An 18,382-nucleotide genomic window follows, 5' to 3' on the forward strand; every position below is an offset into this window, starting at 1 on the left:
CATGAAAGACAGTTCATGACCCTTTAAGTGGATTATATGAGAAGTAAACAATTTCTGAAAACTCTATATCTTTGTTAATTTGGGACGCTGTTGAATGTCCTACTCCTCTAGAATCTACATGAATTGTGGTATAAAGATAAGGACCCAAGTTAAACATGTATTTGGTTATTGTGGATTAGTTTGTACAAACACTATATTGTTGTTAAAACAGTTTTCATCACCTGTGAAGTATTTTTAGTGTAGTCACATTTGGGATTGCCTAAATGTTACTTTGTTTTGAATTATCTAAACTAAGTTATATATATATATATATATATATATATATATATATATATATATACATATATATATATACATATATATATATATATATATATATATGCAGATCATTAGAGACTGTTTGTCAATCCCTTATCCATCAACCAACCAAGGATTTCAAATTAATAATTCAAGATAAAGTATCTTCAACTCCCTGTATGGATCCTACAAGACATGAATCAAGTTTAAAAGTGCACACAGCTGTTGTCTCCAAATTTAAAGCTCTCTGTCATTGCTGTAAATTTCACTTTTAAGTATTTCCCCCATGATTTTAATCCTAAAAGGTATACCCTGGCAGTTGAGCTTGTCAGCTTTAGAAAGTACATAAACAAACAACAAGAATTTAGACAAGTTTTGAATCGACCAAGAGTTACCATGTCTCAACTTTCTAGTATACTGTTCATGGATATCAAAGCCAATTTGAATAGTTTCATTTGTGTAACTAAGTAGCAATTTATACTGACAACCTATGCAGATAAGGATGAGCAGTGCCATAATGCTATATAAAGCAAAAGATGTATCTAAGATGAGAGAGGAAGAACGAGAGTGGGACGGAAGGAGAGTGGGACGGAAAGAGAGTGGGAGGGGAGGGGGGAGGGAGGGTGACTAATAGAGAACTAGCTGTCTCTAGAACTTATTCAGTCTAGTGCAGCTGCTTTATGAGCCATTGGTTTCAGCTTGTATTTTGAAAATTCTGACCCCATATTGTTAGTTTGAGAAGAGAAGTTACATGAGTGAAAGAATAAGTAAGGGTGATTTATTTCAAACTTAGTCAATTATATATGAAGCTTAAATATTGTATTTTTTATTTGCTTTTGAATTATGCTTGGTAGCAAAACAATAAGAGATATAAATCAGGGTATTGCAAAATTGGTAAAATTATTAAGTTTGAAATTTCTTATTTGGCTACTGTTTCAAATATATTATGGTTTATTTCTGTTGTTCCCACATATTCATTCAATGTGTGTAAGAGGACTGTGTTTAACGTAGCTTATTGAAACTGTTATGTTTAAAATTTTAAAGCTGTGTATATTCTCTTGGGGTTCCCCTGTGGTGTTTCCTCTTAAGAATTGTTAAACAGAACCACACAGGGGTTATCATGGGTAATTTGCAACTCTTTCTAAAGATGGTATATTTTCTTTGGTCTGTTCAAAAATGAAAGTGTTCCCAAAGGGACCACAGATTAGGCATGTATTGTCAGGAAGCACTCTTATTCAATGAGGGAACAATACAGTGTTTACAACTTCCTCTACAACTTGGTTCAGTTTAGGTTGTTCCGCTTTGTACGGTAATGTTGTGAGAACTCAAAGGATGCGACTGCTACTAGACCTCAGGAAGTATTTGATGTGATGGAATTTATTCCAAAATTCAAAATAGTGGACACTATAGAAACACATCAAAACAGTAGTCTGTCCTGAAAGGTTCCGGAAGAGCAACACAAGCATTAGTTTAGTTTGGTGAAATTGAACTTTGTAGAGGGCAGTTTTCTCTTTTTGTAGATACAGTAGATATCACCAACAAAGTAGTATTTAGTACAACTTTAATCTGTAGTCAAAAAAGCTTGCCATAAGTTGACATAAGAATCCAGTAATAAGGGATAAAATAAAACAACTATGTTGTTTTATTAAACCCAGAATATTATTACTTGCTGTGAATTATGCTGGAGGACATGAACCAATGTCATTAAAACAATTGATGCAGCGGCCTACATTCTGACTGGATCCAGTGAAGAACTGGGATACATCTAACAAGTATTAGTAAACACAGCCCTCTCTTTCCCAACCTTAAACCTCTTCCCCCTCCTCACCAGCTGCATAGTATGTCATTCAATTATAAGCTGTACCTCCGGAAAGAGAAAAACAAGGGTATAGGCAAAAAGGCACCTGCAGGAATATTGTAGCCAGTACCTTCAGAGAGATGTGACAATTTTTTGTCCTAAAAGTGTTTCAGCATCAGGAAAATCTAAACAATGGAAGCATCACTTTTGCCTCTGCCCTCCCCCCTTCCATTCCCTCACCCTCTTTACCTTTGTATCTATTGTTTATGCAAATGCAGGGAACAATTCTGTGTTTAAATTGTGTAGCAGTGTCATAGGTTCTGATTATATTCTTAATATATCATTGTTCCTGTATACAAAATCACACTTTTGCACTTGTGTAGCAATTTGACCAATTTACATAGCATTTTGCAATGCAATACCGGATAATTTATTTCCTGAGTTAGTTGGAAATTTTGATGTTCATACCTGTTAAATTTACCAAAAGAGTTCAGTGTTAAGAAACTGTCACTCTGCTCATGACTTTTAATTTATACAATAACGGTAAGAATAGAATGGAACAGTTTAATGTGTTTGCCACAAATAGACAGTGTACGGAAAGCCTCAAGTCATGAGCTGCAAAAAAGGATAATACACTACGGATGACTTCCTGTAAAGGTCGTCTGTTTAACCTGGAAGTAGCAGCTGACAGGAAGCAAATTGCTCCACATACGTGCATAGCTGGGCTTCAAAAGACTGAGAATGGTTCCGGATGTCGTCGGAAAACTTGGAAACTAGACCGGAAGTTTATGGGTTTGGTTTGTAAAAGTGCTTCACAACAAATTGAGAAAGAATAAAATAATACGCACTACAAAGCCAAGGCTTCGTAGGACCATGTGTCCATTCTTGAAAATCTTGAAAGGTTATCAAGAAGTTGTAAAATTTAATTAATACGAAATATATAAATGAATAAAATGGCAGCCAGGTGAATTAGGAAAAAGTGTTTTAGTCTATTTGTAACAAATAATCACTGATACTCTCTAAAACACCATGAATACTTATACTTACTTAAGCATCAGTACCCAGCTCCAACCTACCCTTTCTGGCCTTCCCTTCCCTTGCCTGGCATATTTCTCCCTGGCATTCTTCTTCCTGACATTCCCCTCACTATACTTAATAATCCCTCACAAGGCTTCTGAAAAAGACCCCTGGCTCATCAACAAAGACAATGAGGAAGTTTGGGGTTTTGCCCTATCATTGTCTCCAAATAAATGATTGCTACAACTACTTCGGTCTTATTCAGTCCCACATGTGAATAAAAAATGTGAATGACGTAATCTTGCTTTGTTTCAAGGAAGTCAAATGTATTCCTCCTATTACAACTTGTGCTGGCTAGTCAGACAGATGTAATTATTTTTTTTATAGTTGATCATTTATTATTCTTTTTCAAGTGAAATAAATTAAATGACTTTAGGAAGTTGACAATACTTGGACCATTTCATCACATTTGGATCAGAACCATTTAGTTTGAAATAGTGTGAACTACTGTAATATGATGCACTTGCAAATCATTTCAAAAGTTTGTACTAAATAGAGGGCAGTATACAATATTGCATTCAATGCATTTGTATCTAAACTTTGCCATTGATGTTGACTCTTCCTATCTGGCTAAACAAAGTGCATTCCTTCTTGTAATTATCTCATTCAGAAGTAAATCAGACAGGCAACAACATTGGTCATGCAGGATACATCGTAGCTACTGTGTGTCTCTTTGTTATAGTAATTCATGTAGTCAGGGTATCAAGTCAAGCAAAAAAGTAATCTGGAATATCTACATCAAATAGAGGGGAAGTACATACGCTGATTATGCATTATTACTATGTACTTTATGCATAGCCAAATAGCTCAATTGTAAAACTTTTCATTCAACATATTGTAGTTTCAGGATTATCAGGTCATACACTCTCAGAAAAGTGTCTGTACTGTGCTGTAGTGTTGCTGTGTACAGGAAGATAAAGGATGTTTAAAAAATGTATGTGCCTGTCAAATGATGATTACAAAAGCATTAGCAGTGGTGAAACTGCATATTCTATGGTGGGTAGGGATAAGGGAGGGGTTGGGATAAATGATATTTAGGTTAAAGTAAGCAAATATGTTAGGCTTCTAGAGCCACAAGACTTTAAATGGGAAGGATACCAAAATAAAAAAAAATAAAACTAGGAAGTGATACCACTAGCAATCATTGCATTAGCCATTGCAATGCTGCTTTGTATGTAGGATACAGTACATACATCTTTAATACTAATAGTAAGATCTACAGTTCATTATGTTTGAGGATGAGGGACTGAGGGTTGGAGACAGGATTAGAGAGAGGGGGAGGGAAAGTGAGTGCCACAAGATGTCAGGAGAACTACATGAATGCACACATATTGTTTTTATAGAATCCTAATCTGTAAACAATGTCTCTCTTCCCTCAAGCAAATATCCTCATCCTCCACCTCACCAACCTCAGATGAAAAACTCAAGATATGCTACCCCTCTGAGCATGTAGATATTGTCCATTTTTATGACAGAAAGTGACATATTTTTAGCTAAAAACAATTTCAACGTACCTTCACTTACACATTAAATTGTCTAGTTATGTTCCTCTCAATGTAGTGGGAAAGTCAAATGGGGGGAGGGGGGGATGGGTGGGTGGGCATATTTCCCCTCCCAAAAATTTTCAGTTCCCCTGCTCCCTCTCCCCAAACTTGCCATTTCCAAGAAAAACCTTAAGCAGGAAGATACACAACTTTTGACTGACTGACCATAATTACTTGTCTACTCCAAAATTCTGCTGTTTTGAAGCTGACATATATGTTCTGGAAAACAACAAAGGATCAGATGGCTTGCCACTCTAGGCACCACCATTATTAGTTTGCCCTTGCTGCATTCTGTGTCACCAAATGCCCTCATTTTGCTGTCCCTACCCCCTCCCCATCCCCACTTTTAAATGTCTTAAGACCCCACTGTCTGAAGGTCCTGTAAAGTAAAACTCTTCTTCGATTGAAACATTGATACATTGCAATGGACATTCATGGCACCTTAAGTTTTCCGTACTATGAACTGCTGTGAGTTTTTTTAAGAATGAGACCTCAATGCCGTTTTCCTTAACTTGTAAACAAGCCACTTTACTCACAAGCAAACGAATTCATACGCATCTCTCTGAAAATCTTAAGTGATATTATATTGCCTCAATTTTCCATAATTTGGCAATATATGTTTGTCATTCGTTCACTGTTTGCTATTCAAGCCACAAAGAAACAAAAACAAATCCTACTTGGTTCTCCTTATGCTTTTTTGGCTCTTGCCTGAGATAGCAGGTGAACTGGGCGGATTGATATCATGATATAGCCTCTAGCAAAGATTTACACACGTCGGTCGTAATTGTAGTCTGCAGAATTGTACGAGATTGTAGAAAAAATACTGGACACTTGATGCTGATCAAAGTTACCGTCTGTTTTGCAGTGAAGGAGAAATCAAAAAGGATAGAGATCGGATATTCCTTTCCCTTCCGTCTTTAGATTAGCGAAAGATTCAACAAATCTACGAAGTTTCCAAACTTTTGACATCTAGCCTTATTGCCGTCAATCGTTCGTTAGGCTAGGCTTACAACCATTTCACCGCCTACCGCGTGTTTTTTTCCTACCTTCTTGTACAACAACTTCAACAAGATGGAAACCAAATTTGTTGTGAAAAACTTCGTAATCTTTTGCCAAAATGGAACATGATGTGCTAGTTCTTACCAGGGTTTTAAGAGGTATGTTTTCCCGCATAAACCATCATTTTTTGCTACTTATCCAAACAATATTTAAACATGAACCAAACTTTTCACGAAGTTCAACCTAGGCCAGCCTAGCTAAACACATACGTAACCTAGGCCTACTGTACCATAGCTCCTACTCTGTGTATTATTACTAACATAGTGCTCTCCTAAACCTAACGTTATACCCTTGGTAATCCTACTCCTAGGCTATGTAGCCTAGGCTATTGTAGGCCTAGCTCAGCGAGCAGACTACACTTCTTTTTTAAGTTAGGATAGGCTGCGCATGGTGGGAAGTAGGCAAATGCTTTGAAGTACACGCAAGCTGTACACAATTAATGTAATTGCAATGTTACAAAATGTGTTTCTTTTTTAAAGTCTGTGCTTCTTCCCGTTGCTATGGTTAAAATAATGGAATATTCCACAGCCACAGATTTCAAGAATCAGAAATAGGCACCAAAGAAATTACAGGACTCCTTAACCATTTTGATCTGTACCACTGGTTGCCAGGAAGTCAAATTTACTTATTTATTTTGATTGCATTTTTTTTTATCATGATTAGACCTGGTAGAACTTTAGACAATATTTAGGCCTAGGGCACATTGAACTTAATTTAATGTGCCTAGGCCTAAGCTAAGTAAAGAACTATTAAACTCCCGCTACGAGGAACAGCTGATGATTGGAAGTAGTCTAGGTATAGGCCTAGTTGATATAGACCTGGCAAAAAATATACTTTATAAAGTTTATATTAGGCATTACCCTTGCCATAGCTTGCCAAAAGGGTGGGCCGGTTTTACAGTTTGCAGCTGCTAAAACTTTAGTGAAACTGCAAGTTTGTTTCAACCATTGAAATACTATTGAAACACTTAAGATGTCTATCAGCTGTGTGCCCCCCCCCACTCCACCCTTAGATCAAGGGCCAAGTAGAGTAAGGCAGAACTATTCTGCTGATTTGCAGACATTTTGGGGGTATGGTTTCCAAGAACAGACAAATGTTGATGATCTAGATCTATTCATTGCAGACAGAATGCATAGTAACAGACAATTATACAATAAAAATAATTAATTTAAGAGACTGAGCAGATCTGAAGTCATATTCCATTCACAGTCCCATTCCATTCACATGCCTATATAGTGAAGGCTTCGTCATTGACCACCCCCCCCCCAGTTATTGACACACCTCTAAATATTCTGAGATATCACCATGGCAACCATACTGCAGGCAACCTAACTTTTTGGCACCTAAGCAGAGATACATTTTTCACGAGTATGAATCCATTTCAGGTATTTTGGTTCATTTTAAAGCATTTTACATACTCCCCCCAATGTTGCAAGTATTTTTCCCCTTGGTGAAATCTTACTCTCTAAAAATAACCAAAATTGCACAAGATGACGCCACTATTCCATAAGAACGATCCCTCTGCTTCATCTAGGCATGCATAGAGAGGCTTCGAGCATGGCAAAAGGGGTACAATGTCAATGGATACACGCACACAGTAAGCTTATGGACAAATGTGTCAAGACGTCTTTGGGTCAAATTCTTATCAACTATAGGTTTTGTGGGAAAAGAAGAATAAGTATTTTGGATCATTTTATTTCTGAGGTATTTCTGAAAATCACATAAAGGTTAGTGTTTTGGGGTTGTCCTTAATAAATGACGTTCACCAAATCTTTGAGTGCGTCAATTACGAGCCCACCATGCTACCATATATTCTTGCTAACTTCCCTATTTCGTTCCCTACTAAGTGAATGTAGCTGTGTACATTGCCTCTGTAGCTTTATTAGCTGTTTCATTAGATAGTTTGCAATTTGTAGCGCTTCCAGGCTAAGAAATGAAATCACGCTGTATCATTTGTCCATAATCTGTCCGAAAGTTTGAAATGGTGGGTGCCCGACTGTTCTTGCCTACAAGGTGACTCCTAAAAGCATCTCATAGTGAGGTAAAGTAGAAAAATGTTACAGCCTTTTCTTTTTGTCATGAGAAGCAATCTTTATTGTCATTCATGTACAAGTAACAATTCAAATGGGGATGTTATGTACACATGCTATATACAAAATATCAAATGGAAAGTTATGATGACATGAAAATCCATTCTTAAAATAAAACAAGAAAATGAGTTGTCAATAGAGTATATACAGTTGGCTTTAAAGTGACATGCACCATTCTTCTAATTTTATTCCTTATTTTTAATTATATATACAAAGGCATGGTGCCATATATGGTCCCATGAAAGTCCCACATTCTTATTAGCATTATTTAGAATTTCTTTTAGAAATTTGGATCATTTTTTTCTCGAGACAACTGTAGTGTCACCAATTTCCCTTTGGGCTTCCATTGTTGTTTCTCCAAAGTGCATATGATTAAACAGTAACTCACTATGGGGAATTACAATATCATAGTTGAACTGTTCTGGGAGCAAAGATGGCAGACATTTGCCACTGCAAATGAAAACATGAATAGGAAACCACTTCATAGTAAAACTAAAATTGCACTGTGTGCGTGTGTCACTAATATGAAGTGTTTTAAGTTGTCTACAATTGAAGAAATCTTAACATGTTAAAGCCTGCAGAGAAATTGCATTAACTCTTGTGGAAGATACTGTTGAAATGATCGTTTACTGGTTTTGAATTTGCATAGCAATTATGAGGTGTTTAAAATATTGCAACACTATATCTAGTTCTGTCTACATTATGTGGACATAGTCATGTGCATAGCATTTTGCTATGCATACCAGATAAAATGTTGAGTTTATGTCTTCTGATATTGAAACTAAAATCATTGCACTAAGTTTGAAGAATCAAGAAAACCCAAGTATTAAAAACAAATCCAAATATATACAAATGTTGCTTAAAACTTAATGTAAATAATCCTATTGCCGTTATGATGCAGTCTCAGAAACAAAGTATTTGTACATCAAATGTCCATTCAATCTGAACTTAGCTGCCAAAAAATAAAACAAAAATGGTTCTTTTACACACATAAATTTTATCATAGCTGAATACAAATTAAATATTCAGGGTGAGTCATCACTTCTTCTTGTTCCTTTTTTTGGAGGTGGGGGTGGGGTTACTGTTTCTCAATACCAATTACAATATTGTGTAGGTAAAAAAGTCTTAGGTATAATGAATAGCAGTGTGGAAGCAATTTTAACATTTTTTACAAGCTATGTACATGCATGATAACTAAAACTTTTCATTGAATGTCACAATCTATGTGTAATTATGTATTATTGATGTGGTAGTGTCTGCAGTATTGGGTAAGAGATAGGCCTTTAAGATGCAAGTAAATGTTACCACTTGCTACATCACTTTAAGGTCTGTGTAAGACTGAACGCTTACTCTGCAAAATGACAGAAACTTAACATGCTCAAATGACATGTGGCACATACTTGCGATAACTCAACAGGTAGGGATGGATATAATCATCTTCCAGAATGTAGACATGGATTCAGGAACATCCTGTGGGTCAATTGTGAGGCATCCTCCCCCACCCCAACCCCTCGAGGTTTGCATCTCAACTGTGCAGTGCTCATGTCATAGTACATGTTTCAGAGCAATTTTGTCAACATGCCCAACCCAATGAATTGATGAAGCTTGAACACTATGTATATACCCTACTTAAAAAAGCAATGATTGCAACACCAATTGCAATTGACCTAGTACTATTGTGTGCAAATGAAACTGTGATATGTTTCATACACTACTTTAATCCCTAATTTAAGGCCAACGAGGCCTTCCAACTGCCATCTGGGTGCGATGTCTGATGCATTCCTTCATCTGTGAAGAGCGTGCCCATCTGCAAACACCATCGCTGGATCGTATGCAACGTGAATGCTGGCCCTCGCAATCAGTAGATCCTGATAAGAGGTTGGTCATGTCATAGGTGCAACTGTTGGGAATGGAGTCTTTCTGCTCACAGTGTTGCTTGCTGAAGCAAGGAGTAATCTAGATAAAGAGAAGAACATAATAGGAAAATTTATAAAATGAAACTACTGTTACAGAAGTACAGGAGTAATGGGCAAGTATATTCCCACATATAACTCTAGTGCTGCTCAATGAGGAATGGGACAACATCTGTTTCTGGCCTAGCAGTAGGCTGTTATCAAAATGGATTCAGCCAAGTTGCTCAGCTATTGGAACAAACTGTTATAGTTTCTGTGGCAAAAAAAAATAACCAGAGGTTTCAAATAACTTCCATTCATGAATACAATTTCAAGACTCATCTGGTAACTAACTGGGATTCACAGAAGACACTGCACCCCTTGAGGATGTCATCTGAAAGCACGGTCTTTCATGCATGATTTACGCTGACGACACGCAATTATTCATCGGAATGAATTCCCAAAATTTTCAGCTGACAGTCGCAAAAGTGGAAAGGACATTCTGGATGACGAACAATTTCCTGGTCCTGAATGATGACAAAACAGAATTAATCCATCTTTCATCTGGATTTGCAAGATCTCTTCAAATATCTTCTGTTGTTGCTGGTGACTCAAAAGTAACGCCTGTGCCGTTTGTTCGTGATCTGGGTGTTATATTTGACTGTCACTTAACAATGACTCGATATATCAACAATATCTGCCGCGGAGCTACCGTGGCCTTGAGTAGAATTGGCAAACTTCGAAAGTATCTCGACCAAGCCACCACTGAAAAGCTAGTGCAAGCCTTTGTTATCAGCAGGCTCGACAACTGTAACTCCCTTCTGTATGGCCTCCCACAGAAAGACATCTCTAAGCTACAACAAATACAGAACATGGCAGCTCGTCTAAGTACTCTAACAAAAAAACAAGACCACATCACTCCAATTCTTCTTGATCACCTCAAAGATCACCGCACGCCCAAAGACCTATGGAGCCCGCTCGTTTGCCATCGCTGCCCGGTGCTATGGAAAGCTACACCACTCAATATTCGCACATCTTTATATATCCACAAAACATTTCAATAAACAACTGAAAAAATTCCTATTCAAAGTGGCCTATGAAGGTCACAGTTTTGTCAATTATTTTGTCTTTCTACTCTTTTTAAGTTGTATATTTTTGTCTGTGTTGTTTCTTAGGTTTCTGTGCTCTTTTTAAAAAAAAAATTCAGCACTTTTTTTTTGGCGCTATATAAAAACTGTATATATATTATTATTATTATTATTATTATTAAGATGCTTTATTTAACCTACCTTGCACAGCTGGCAGTTCTGTTTGAAGAAAAATCTAACACTCTGTCTTTGTTTCTTTGTCATGTCCCTGTAGGCCACTACCCAGTCACACATGTCAATAACCAGGGTACCATTTTCAACTTTTCCTGTGGATCAAAATTGTGGACATGTTAAGTTTGATTGGAAACTGTTAAAACCAAAAGTAATATTGCATATCAGTTATTATCATTAAGTAACTCTTCTTTAGTATAAAAACGCTACGATTTTTGTTCCCATTCCTAGTATACTTACTTAAATCGCAAAATTGCCCCCCCCCCAAAAAAAAAAACTTAGATGTTCATACATTATGTACTAGTCATAGATAAAATGCAATGAGATCAGTTCACTTTTCATTGGTTAGTGCTATGGGTACCATAAGTAAAATTTTGCTAGATTTAGTGACATAGCTAAGAATGTGGGAGAGGCAATGGGTGGCTCTTCAGGTGTTAGGTATCCCCCCCCTAAAAAAAAACAATAAATTGCTAAAGCTATTGTACCGTTATCACTAGTTGCCTCCTCCCTCTTACAAATATTTAGACCTCATAAATCTCTACCTGAAAGGAGGTAAGCTCTCCCCTTTTCAAGTTCAACGTTTCCACACAAGCTTGCTGACTGTGGCGTCTTAATTTCAGTGATCCCAGCACTGTTGAGGATGACAGCATTTTCTCCTTTAAAGACGCGTTCTACTTGCACATAGTAGGTAAGAAAGTCTCGTTCAACACTGCGGGGCACCATCTCTGTTATGTTCCATCGACTGTCCTGCATGTTGGCATTGTCCATAATCAGTCCTTTAAGTACTGCATAAATGAGAAAATATAATATTTGAGCTTTTAACGGTACAATGATCTCATAGAATTGTAGAGAAAAATTGAGGGTTGAGCAGACCAGCTATGAAGAAGTATACCTTCAGAATTTCCATCCTTTGAGAGCAAGTAGCAACAGAAAACTTAACAATAGCAGGTTATAGCTAATTGGATAATCCAAATCAAGTTTGGTAATTGCTTTATCATATCAGCTATCATTGAAATACTATTACAATTTGGTTTTTGTGTAATAAGGTAATGATACCTTATGGGCTACCAGGAAGGCAAAAGACAAGACCATGTATACTGTAATATAATATATGAGGAACATCTATATGTGAAAAGTGAAATTATGGATACCATAACCAACATCACCAGGGATAGGTTTAGAAAATGATGTTTTGAACCCTGGGACACGAGGCAATGCAGTCACAACAACAATGATGATGTCAATATTAGCCAAGTTTGTACTTTTATTACCCTGGATGTCACATATGGAGCTGAGAGATAAGGTCTTTCACTAATTTTTAAGTATCCCATTGTTCTCTTGTGTTGTTCTTCTACCAAAAAATAATTACAACACATCCTTAGAAATCAAGAGTTCCCTCGTGATGCAAAGCATTTTATTTAATGAAGCAGTTCCTCCTAGGGACCTGTTGATATTTTACAACCAACATGTAAACCCGCCCAACCAGGAAATTAGAAATCCTTATGACCGTGCTGCCAAAATACTGCTGAAAGTTAAAAGTAGGTATGAACTTTAGATCTGTGTACAAGTTAGTCAATGGTTGTTACCAATGATAGTGCAACAGGCTAAAAGTAGGTAGTAAGCACTAGTGAATTCAGTAGTGGCTCAGATGACACCAAAATATGCAGATGGGGAGAAGTTGGCAACAAAATTCCAACTGAATATATTTCCCCCCCTTTACCCCCCCCCCTACCTCCCTCTTCTTGGGTTGTTTGAATGTGGCAGAATGGTGGAGTGGGCAGGGGGATAGATAGAGTAGTAGAACTAAATTATTTCAGTGCACCTGGCAGTGAATGCCTCTTTACAAGAAAACTTGAGCAATGTAGGTTAAGATTCTGATTCTAGTTGATGGTTAATAGCCTACTAAAACTGAGGATCTTATCCTCTAGGGTCTAATTGAGATATGAGTCATTAACATCAAAACTAAATAAAAAACCCTGTGGCAGGAGAAGTCATGAGACTTGATGAGCAATGGCAAAGATTACCCAAAGAGATTTACAATCAGTTTGAAGAAGGTCTTGTGTGGAATCCAAGTTTATTCAACACTTAGTTTTCTAATTTGCTATAAGTATTTCTGAATAGATTTGATAGAATGCATATTGCCATTACTTCATTTTCATTGGAACCAACAAATATATTTGCTGGTGAAACAGAATGGAAAGTCCTTCAGACTTTGATCTGAGCACTGTAGCTTTTATGTCACAATAGATTGATTTACTCTGTTTTGATACATTCTTATGACCGGAAATCCAAAATGGCAAAGTATAAAGGCAGCTGGTACATCCAAATCTCGGATTTTAACACAGGAAATTATTCACCCATGTCCATTAGTCATCATAACTACTGTAACAACTCTTTTCTTTCTTAAAATCATTTGAAAAGTAGGTCTCAATTAACAATAGGCATCACTATTCCGTAATTACAGGAGAGAACTTTTTAAAAGTACAACGAGCACATTCATCTGTAGCAGGTATATGTGTCTACACATATCTGCATGACCTACATGAACATAAACTTTTGCAACTGTATTTGCTGATACTTGGAATGTATACAGTATTGAACACTAAGTGTCCCAATGCAAATTTTCTTTCCTTCAAATCATGTTGGCTCGCTGCCAAATCTCAAAAAAAAAATTTTGCAGTGCAGAATTCATTACATCACAATTAGTCCACAGACACCCCAATATACCCATTTTCAATACATTTTGTACCTGTTCTTAAAATGTAAGCCTCACAATTTGTAACTTTGTGGTTCCCCAAAAATTATATAACACCTTGCAAAATTTCCTATCAAATTATTTAGAACAAATTTGCATTGTTGGCAGTGCTACTGTATACTCAGTTGCACTGCCAATATGCAGACATGTTTACAAAGCAGTGCTATACTTAGTTGCATGTCAATATGCAGACCTATTTACAAAGCAGTGCTATACTTAGTTGCATGTCAATATGCAGACCTATTTACAAAGCAATTCTATACTTAGTTGCATGTCAATATGCAGACATATTTACAAAGCAGTGCTATACTTAGTTGCATGTCAATATGCAGACCTATTTACAAAGCAATTCTATACTTAGTTGCATGTCCATATGCAGACCTATTTACAAAGCAGTGCTATACTTAGTTGCATGTCAATATGCAGACCTATTTACAAAACAGTGCTATACTTAGTTGCATGTCAATATGCAGACCTATTTACAAAGCAATGCCATACTTAGTTGCATGTCAATATGCAGACCTATTTACAAAGCAATGATATACTTAGTTGCACTGCCAATATGCAGACCTGTTTACAAAGCAGTGCTATACTTAGTTGCATGTCAATATGCAGACCTGTTTACAAAGCAATGCAATACTTAGTTGCATGTCAATATGCAGACCTGTAGACAAAGCAGTGCTATACTTAGTTGCATGTTAATATGCAGACCTATTTACAAAGCAATGCTATACTTTGTTGCATGTCAATATGCAGACATATTTACAAAGCAATTCTATACTTAGTTGCATGTCAATATGCAGACCTGTTTACAAAGCAGTGCTATACTTAGTTGCATGTCAATTTGCAGACCTATTTACAAAGCAGTGCTATACTTAGTTGCATGTCAATATGCAGACCTATTTACAAAGCAATGCTATACTTAGTTGCATGTCATTACGCAGACCTATTTACAAAGCAATGCTATACTTAGTTACATGTCAATATGCAGACCTGTTTACAAAGCAGTGCTACACTTAGTTGCATGTCAATATGCAGACCTGTTTACAAAGCAATGCTATACTTAGTTGCATGTCAATATGCAGACCTATTTACAAAGCAATGCTATACTTAGTTGCATGTCAATATGCAGACCTATTTACAAAGCAATGCTATACTTAGTTGCATGTCAATATGCAGACCTATTTACAAAGCAGTGCTATACTTAGTTGCATGTCAATATGCAGACCTATTTACAAAGCAATGCTATACTTAGTTGCATGTCAATATGCAGACCTGTTGACAAAGCAATGCTTTACTATTGGAATTTTTTTTTTTTTTTTTTAATATTCCATTTTTGGTATTCAAGCTTTCACACTTAATACATATTTACAGTATGTGTGTAAAGCACAGATCTGTACAAAAATCAGAAATGTCTGTTTTCTGTATTTTTTGCTCCACATTGTAAAAGATAGTTGTTTGGGACAGCAAATTTCTTACAAAACACACTTGAGGAAGACAAGTAAAATTTGAAATGGTTGAATGGAAGACACATCAAGATCTTTGTTTCACTTGATACACTCATATTTTAACCTTAAGTCTTAATAAATTGGCTAGACATTTAATTTACATTTAATAGCACCTCCATGCATATCAACAATATCTTTTACATGAAGAAAGAAACAACTGATATGTGTAATGTGTAGCAAAGGTTCGTTATTATATACAGTAGTTGATAGATTGTAAATTTGTATAAAATTATGTATGTCAAAAGAAGTCAGGGATTACAATTGAAACCTTGTCAAAAGAGATGTATTTGTTGAATTGGTTAAAACAGTAATTTGTATTTATAAATCCATAATGGTCAATGTGTTATGGGGGAAAGATTGAGTAAAGAAATTACACATTGTGAGGGAAAGCAAACATTTCCCACCTCACCCCACCCCTACCCCCCCACCCCTCCCCCGGTGTGATGAACCTCACTGATACCCACCATCATCATGATCTTTTTCATAGGTTAACCTCCTTGTCTATCCTCTTTTCCTTTCTAATTAACTAAAACCTAAATTATGATTGACGTGCATACTACTGTGTATATAAAGGGCATAGAGATCACAAATACTGTACTTTTGAGCCTGTCATATCCAATTCATGGGTTCATAGCAATATTGCAGTGCAGTGGATGTTAATGATTACTGATTTGACATACTGCAGTAATTACTTTCCATTTGTTATGTATCACTAAAGTATATAAAAGTAAACTAAACTTGTTTGATTTTTGTCTCACAATGCACCAGTGCATTTGCAAAGGTCTGTTATATGAGGTTATTGTTTCAAAAAGAAAAGGCCTAGGCATTCTACAATATTATTTTAACAGATACACTAAGCCAACTGTGTACCAGAATCAGGCCAATACTTGTTTCTTTTTTGTGAAACTATAAGGAATTGCTAAGTTTCTAAGAGTAGAAAACCCAGGATTACATTGAAGCCAGTGCTATAAAATTCTGTTATAAAAACAAGCATAAGTTAATTTGCTGTCTTAATTTGCTGACTATTAATATCTCAACGACAAAAATTTCAATTACAAGTAGGTTGTAACCTTTTCCATGTAACCTTTTCCTGCTTTACAATCTTAAATTCTAGGAATAATTATTTTTCGAAAATGTTATTGTGAATAACTATCCCAAAACAAACAGTACTTCAATACAAAACCTCCAGTAGATTGTTGTCATACATATAAATGCTATATCTCTACTACACAAGCAACTAACAGTTAAAACACCATTTCAAAACAAACCATGTACTGTACATAAGCAAATCAAGCACTCATAGACAATTTCAATCAAAACTCACCAAAATTAGCTTTGCAATATTTCTGTTGAGGATGTTCAGGCATGCACATGCAGGCATCAGTTACCATCCACCAAGCTGTAGCCATAGTAACTAAGAAGGCTGTAGTAAATCCAGAGATATTCATGTTGATAAAATCACTCTTTCAACAAGTTATACAACTGTTTCCCTCAAATGTAAGAGTTTGATATGACTTAGACCAATTCTGTCCAAACTTTGTCACTTGATCAGCTATTCCCTTTCCTTTTAAGCATTTCGATAGACAGGAAGTTGCCATTGATGTCACTCCCCCTGGAAAAAAGCACCCACACTAGTTTCCCTTTTCTGCTTTGGTGTTTTGTTCTTCCTGGAACTTTTATCCAATGAAGTGAGTTCCTTTCAGAGAATTAAGGAGTGGAGGGAGGGTTAGTGAATGCCTGTGGTGTGGAGGAAGCTTGTGACAGGAAAAGTCAATTAGGTGTAAGGGCAGGTTATGGAGAAGGCAACTAAAGAAAAGCAAGACAAAAGCATCATGTATTGCTTGTTTATTTGAGAGTTAACTGTTAATTGAATTGCAGTGGTTTGGGAGAATAGCTTATATCTACAACATGTGAAATAACTTGTTACAGGGAATAAAGTACATCAGTTTGTTTTAAAACCATTCTTGGTAAACTATATTTTTCATAGTTAACACATAGTTTATTATAATTGTAACTCCTGCATATATGTGTTAAATATTAGCCCAAATCTCTAGACTGATTGTGTGTGATTTGAATATAGATTTGATTAGCCATAATCCAAAAGTAAGTGTCAAGCAAACAGTGTACATGTTGAATAAATTTGTTTGATATTGGGCACATATCTGTGTACATATGAAGTTAGTGAATTTGATGTCCTCTGTGAAGAGTTCAATGAAATTTTGATAAATCAACAAGCTTTTAGGTAGTTACCTCTACAGTATATGCATACTTCTTGAATTCATGCTTCTTTCTTTTCCCAGTGACCTCATTTTTTGTTGTTGCCAGGGTACATTTTCTTTCAAATTATAGGCACAATAAGATAACAATATAGCACATAATCATGTAAATATCACTTGTATATGTACACATTAGTCACTGTTCTTTTATAATTCTGTAAAAGTGTTTACTTGCTGGGAATAAAATGAATGGAAAACATAAAAATAAGAATGAAAGGCCACACCAAACACACAATAGCAGCTTGAGAAACCTGTTACCCTATTGGGATAAAATAAAGTTGAAATCAAATCATAATCTGCCCTTAGCACACCACTTGCTTCAACCAAAATGTTCACATTGGGCCAAAATAATCTCTCTTCTTTTCTTAGATTTTTGTAAACTGGAACAATATTCCAAAGAAGTTGATCTACTAGAGCTAAACTGCTCCTTGCTTCTCTCAAATCATTCCTAAAATGGTTTCAAGCAACATACTATTTTTGTGTGTAATCAGCAGCAGTTTTTTTACCACACACTGAATGCCAACCTTCCACCTTCCCCTCCCTTTTCTAGATCTAGTGGATTGAAATGGTGTGATCAAAACAAAACGATTAGTTTGAACAGTTATTCATGAAAGCTAAAGATTCCTTGAATATAGTTCACAAAGCCTTATCAAAGGGGTAGTGTAGTTGAATCATGCATTCTTCTATTGGCATGTTTCACTGGTTTGGTTCTTAAGTGATCTATATATTTTATGATTTGTTTACCTTGAACTCGGCCTGGTGGTGCA

At 36.1% G+C, this 18,382-nt stretch overlaps 2 protein-coding genes across 6 annotated transcripts in view; one reads left to right on the forward strand and one right to left on the reverse strand.

Annotated features, from left to right (window-relative positions):
- LOC139961180 (synapsin-like) overlaps positions 1–18,382 on the forward strand; it is a 545,708-nt gene that overhangs the window by 503,651 nt on the left and 23,675 nt on the right. The gene's annotated exons all lie outside the window — the stretch shown is intronic.
- LOC139961190 (metalloproteinase inhibitor 1-like) lies at positions 8,933–16,908 on the reverse strand. The gene is made up of 4 exons (XM_071960195.1): positions 16,664–16,908; positions 11,619–11,861; positions 11,047–11,171; positions 8,933–9,821 (listed from the first exon to the last, which is right to left on the reverse strand). The coding sequence occupies exons 1-4, from the start codon at positions 16,785–16,787 to the stop codon at positions 9,594–9,596; spliced, it is 720 nt and encodes a 239-aa protein (XP_071816296.1). The 5' UTR covers positions 16,788–16,908; the 3' UTR covers positions 8,933–9,593.

The sequence above is a fragment of the Apostichopus japonicus genome, chromosome 20, assembly GCF_037975245.1.
Source record: "Apostichopus japonicus isolate 1M-3 chromosome 20, ASM3797524v1, whole genome shotgun sequence".
Lineage (NCBI taxonomy): Eukaryota > Metazoa > Echinodermata > Holothuroidea > Aspidochirotida > Stichopodidae > Apostichopus > Apostichopus japonicus.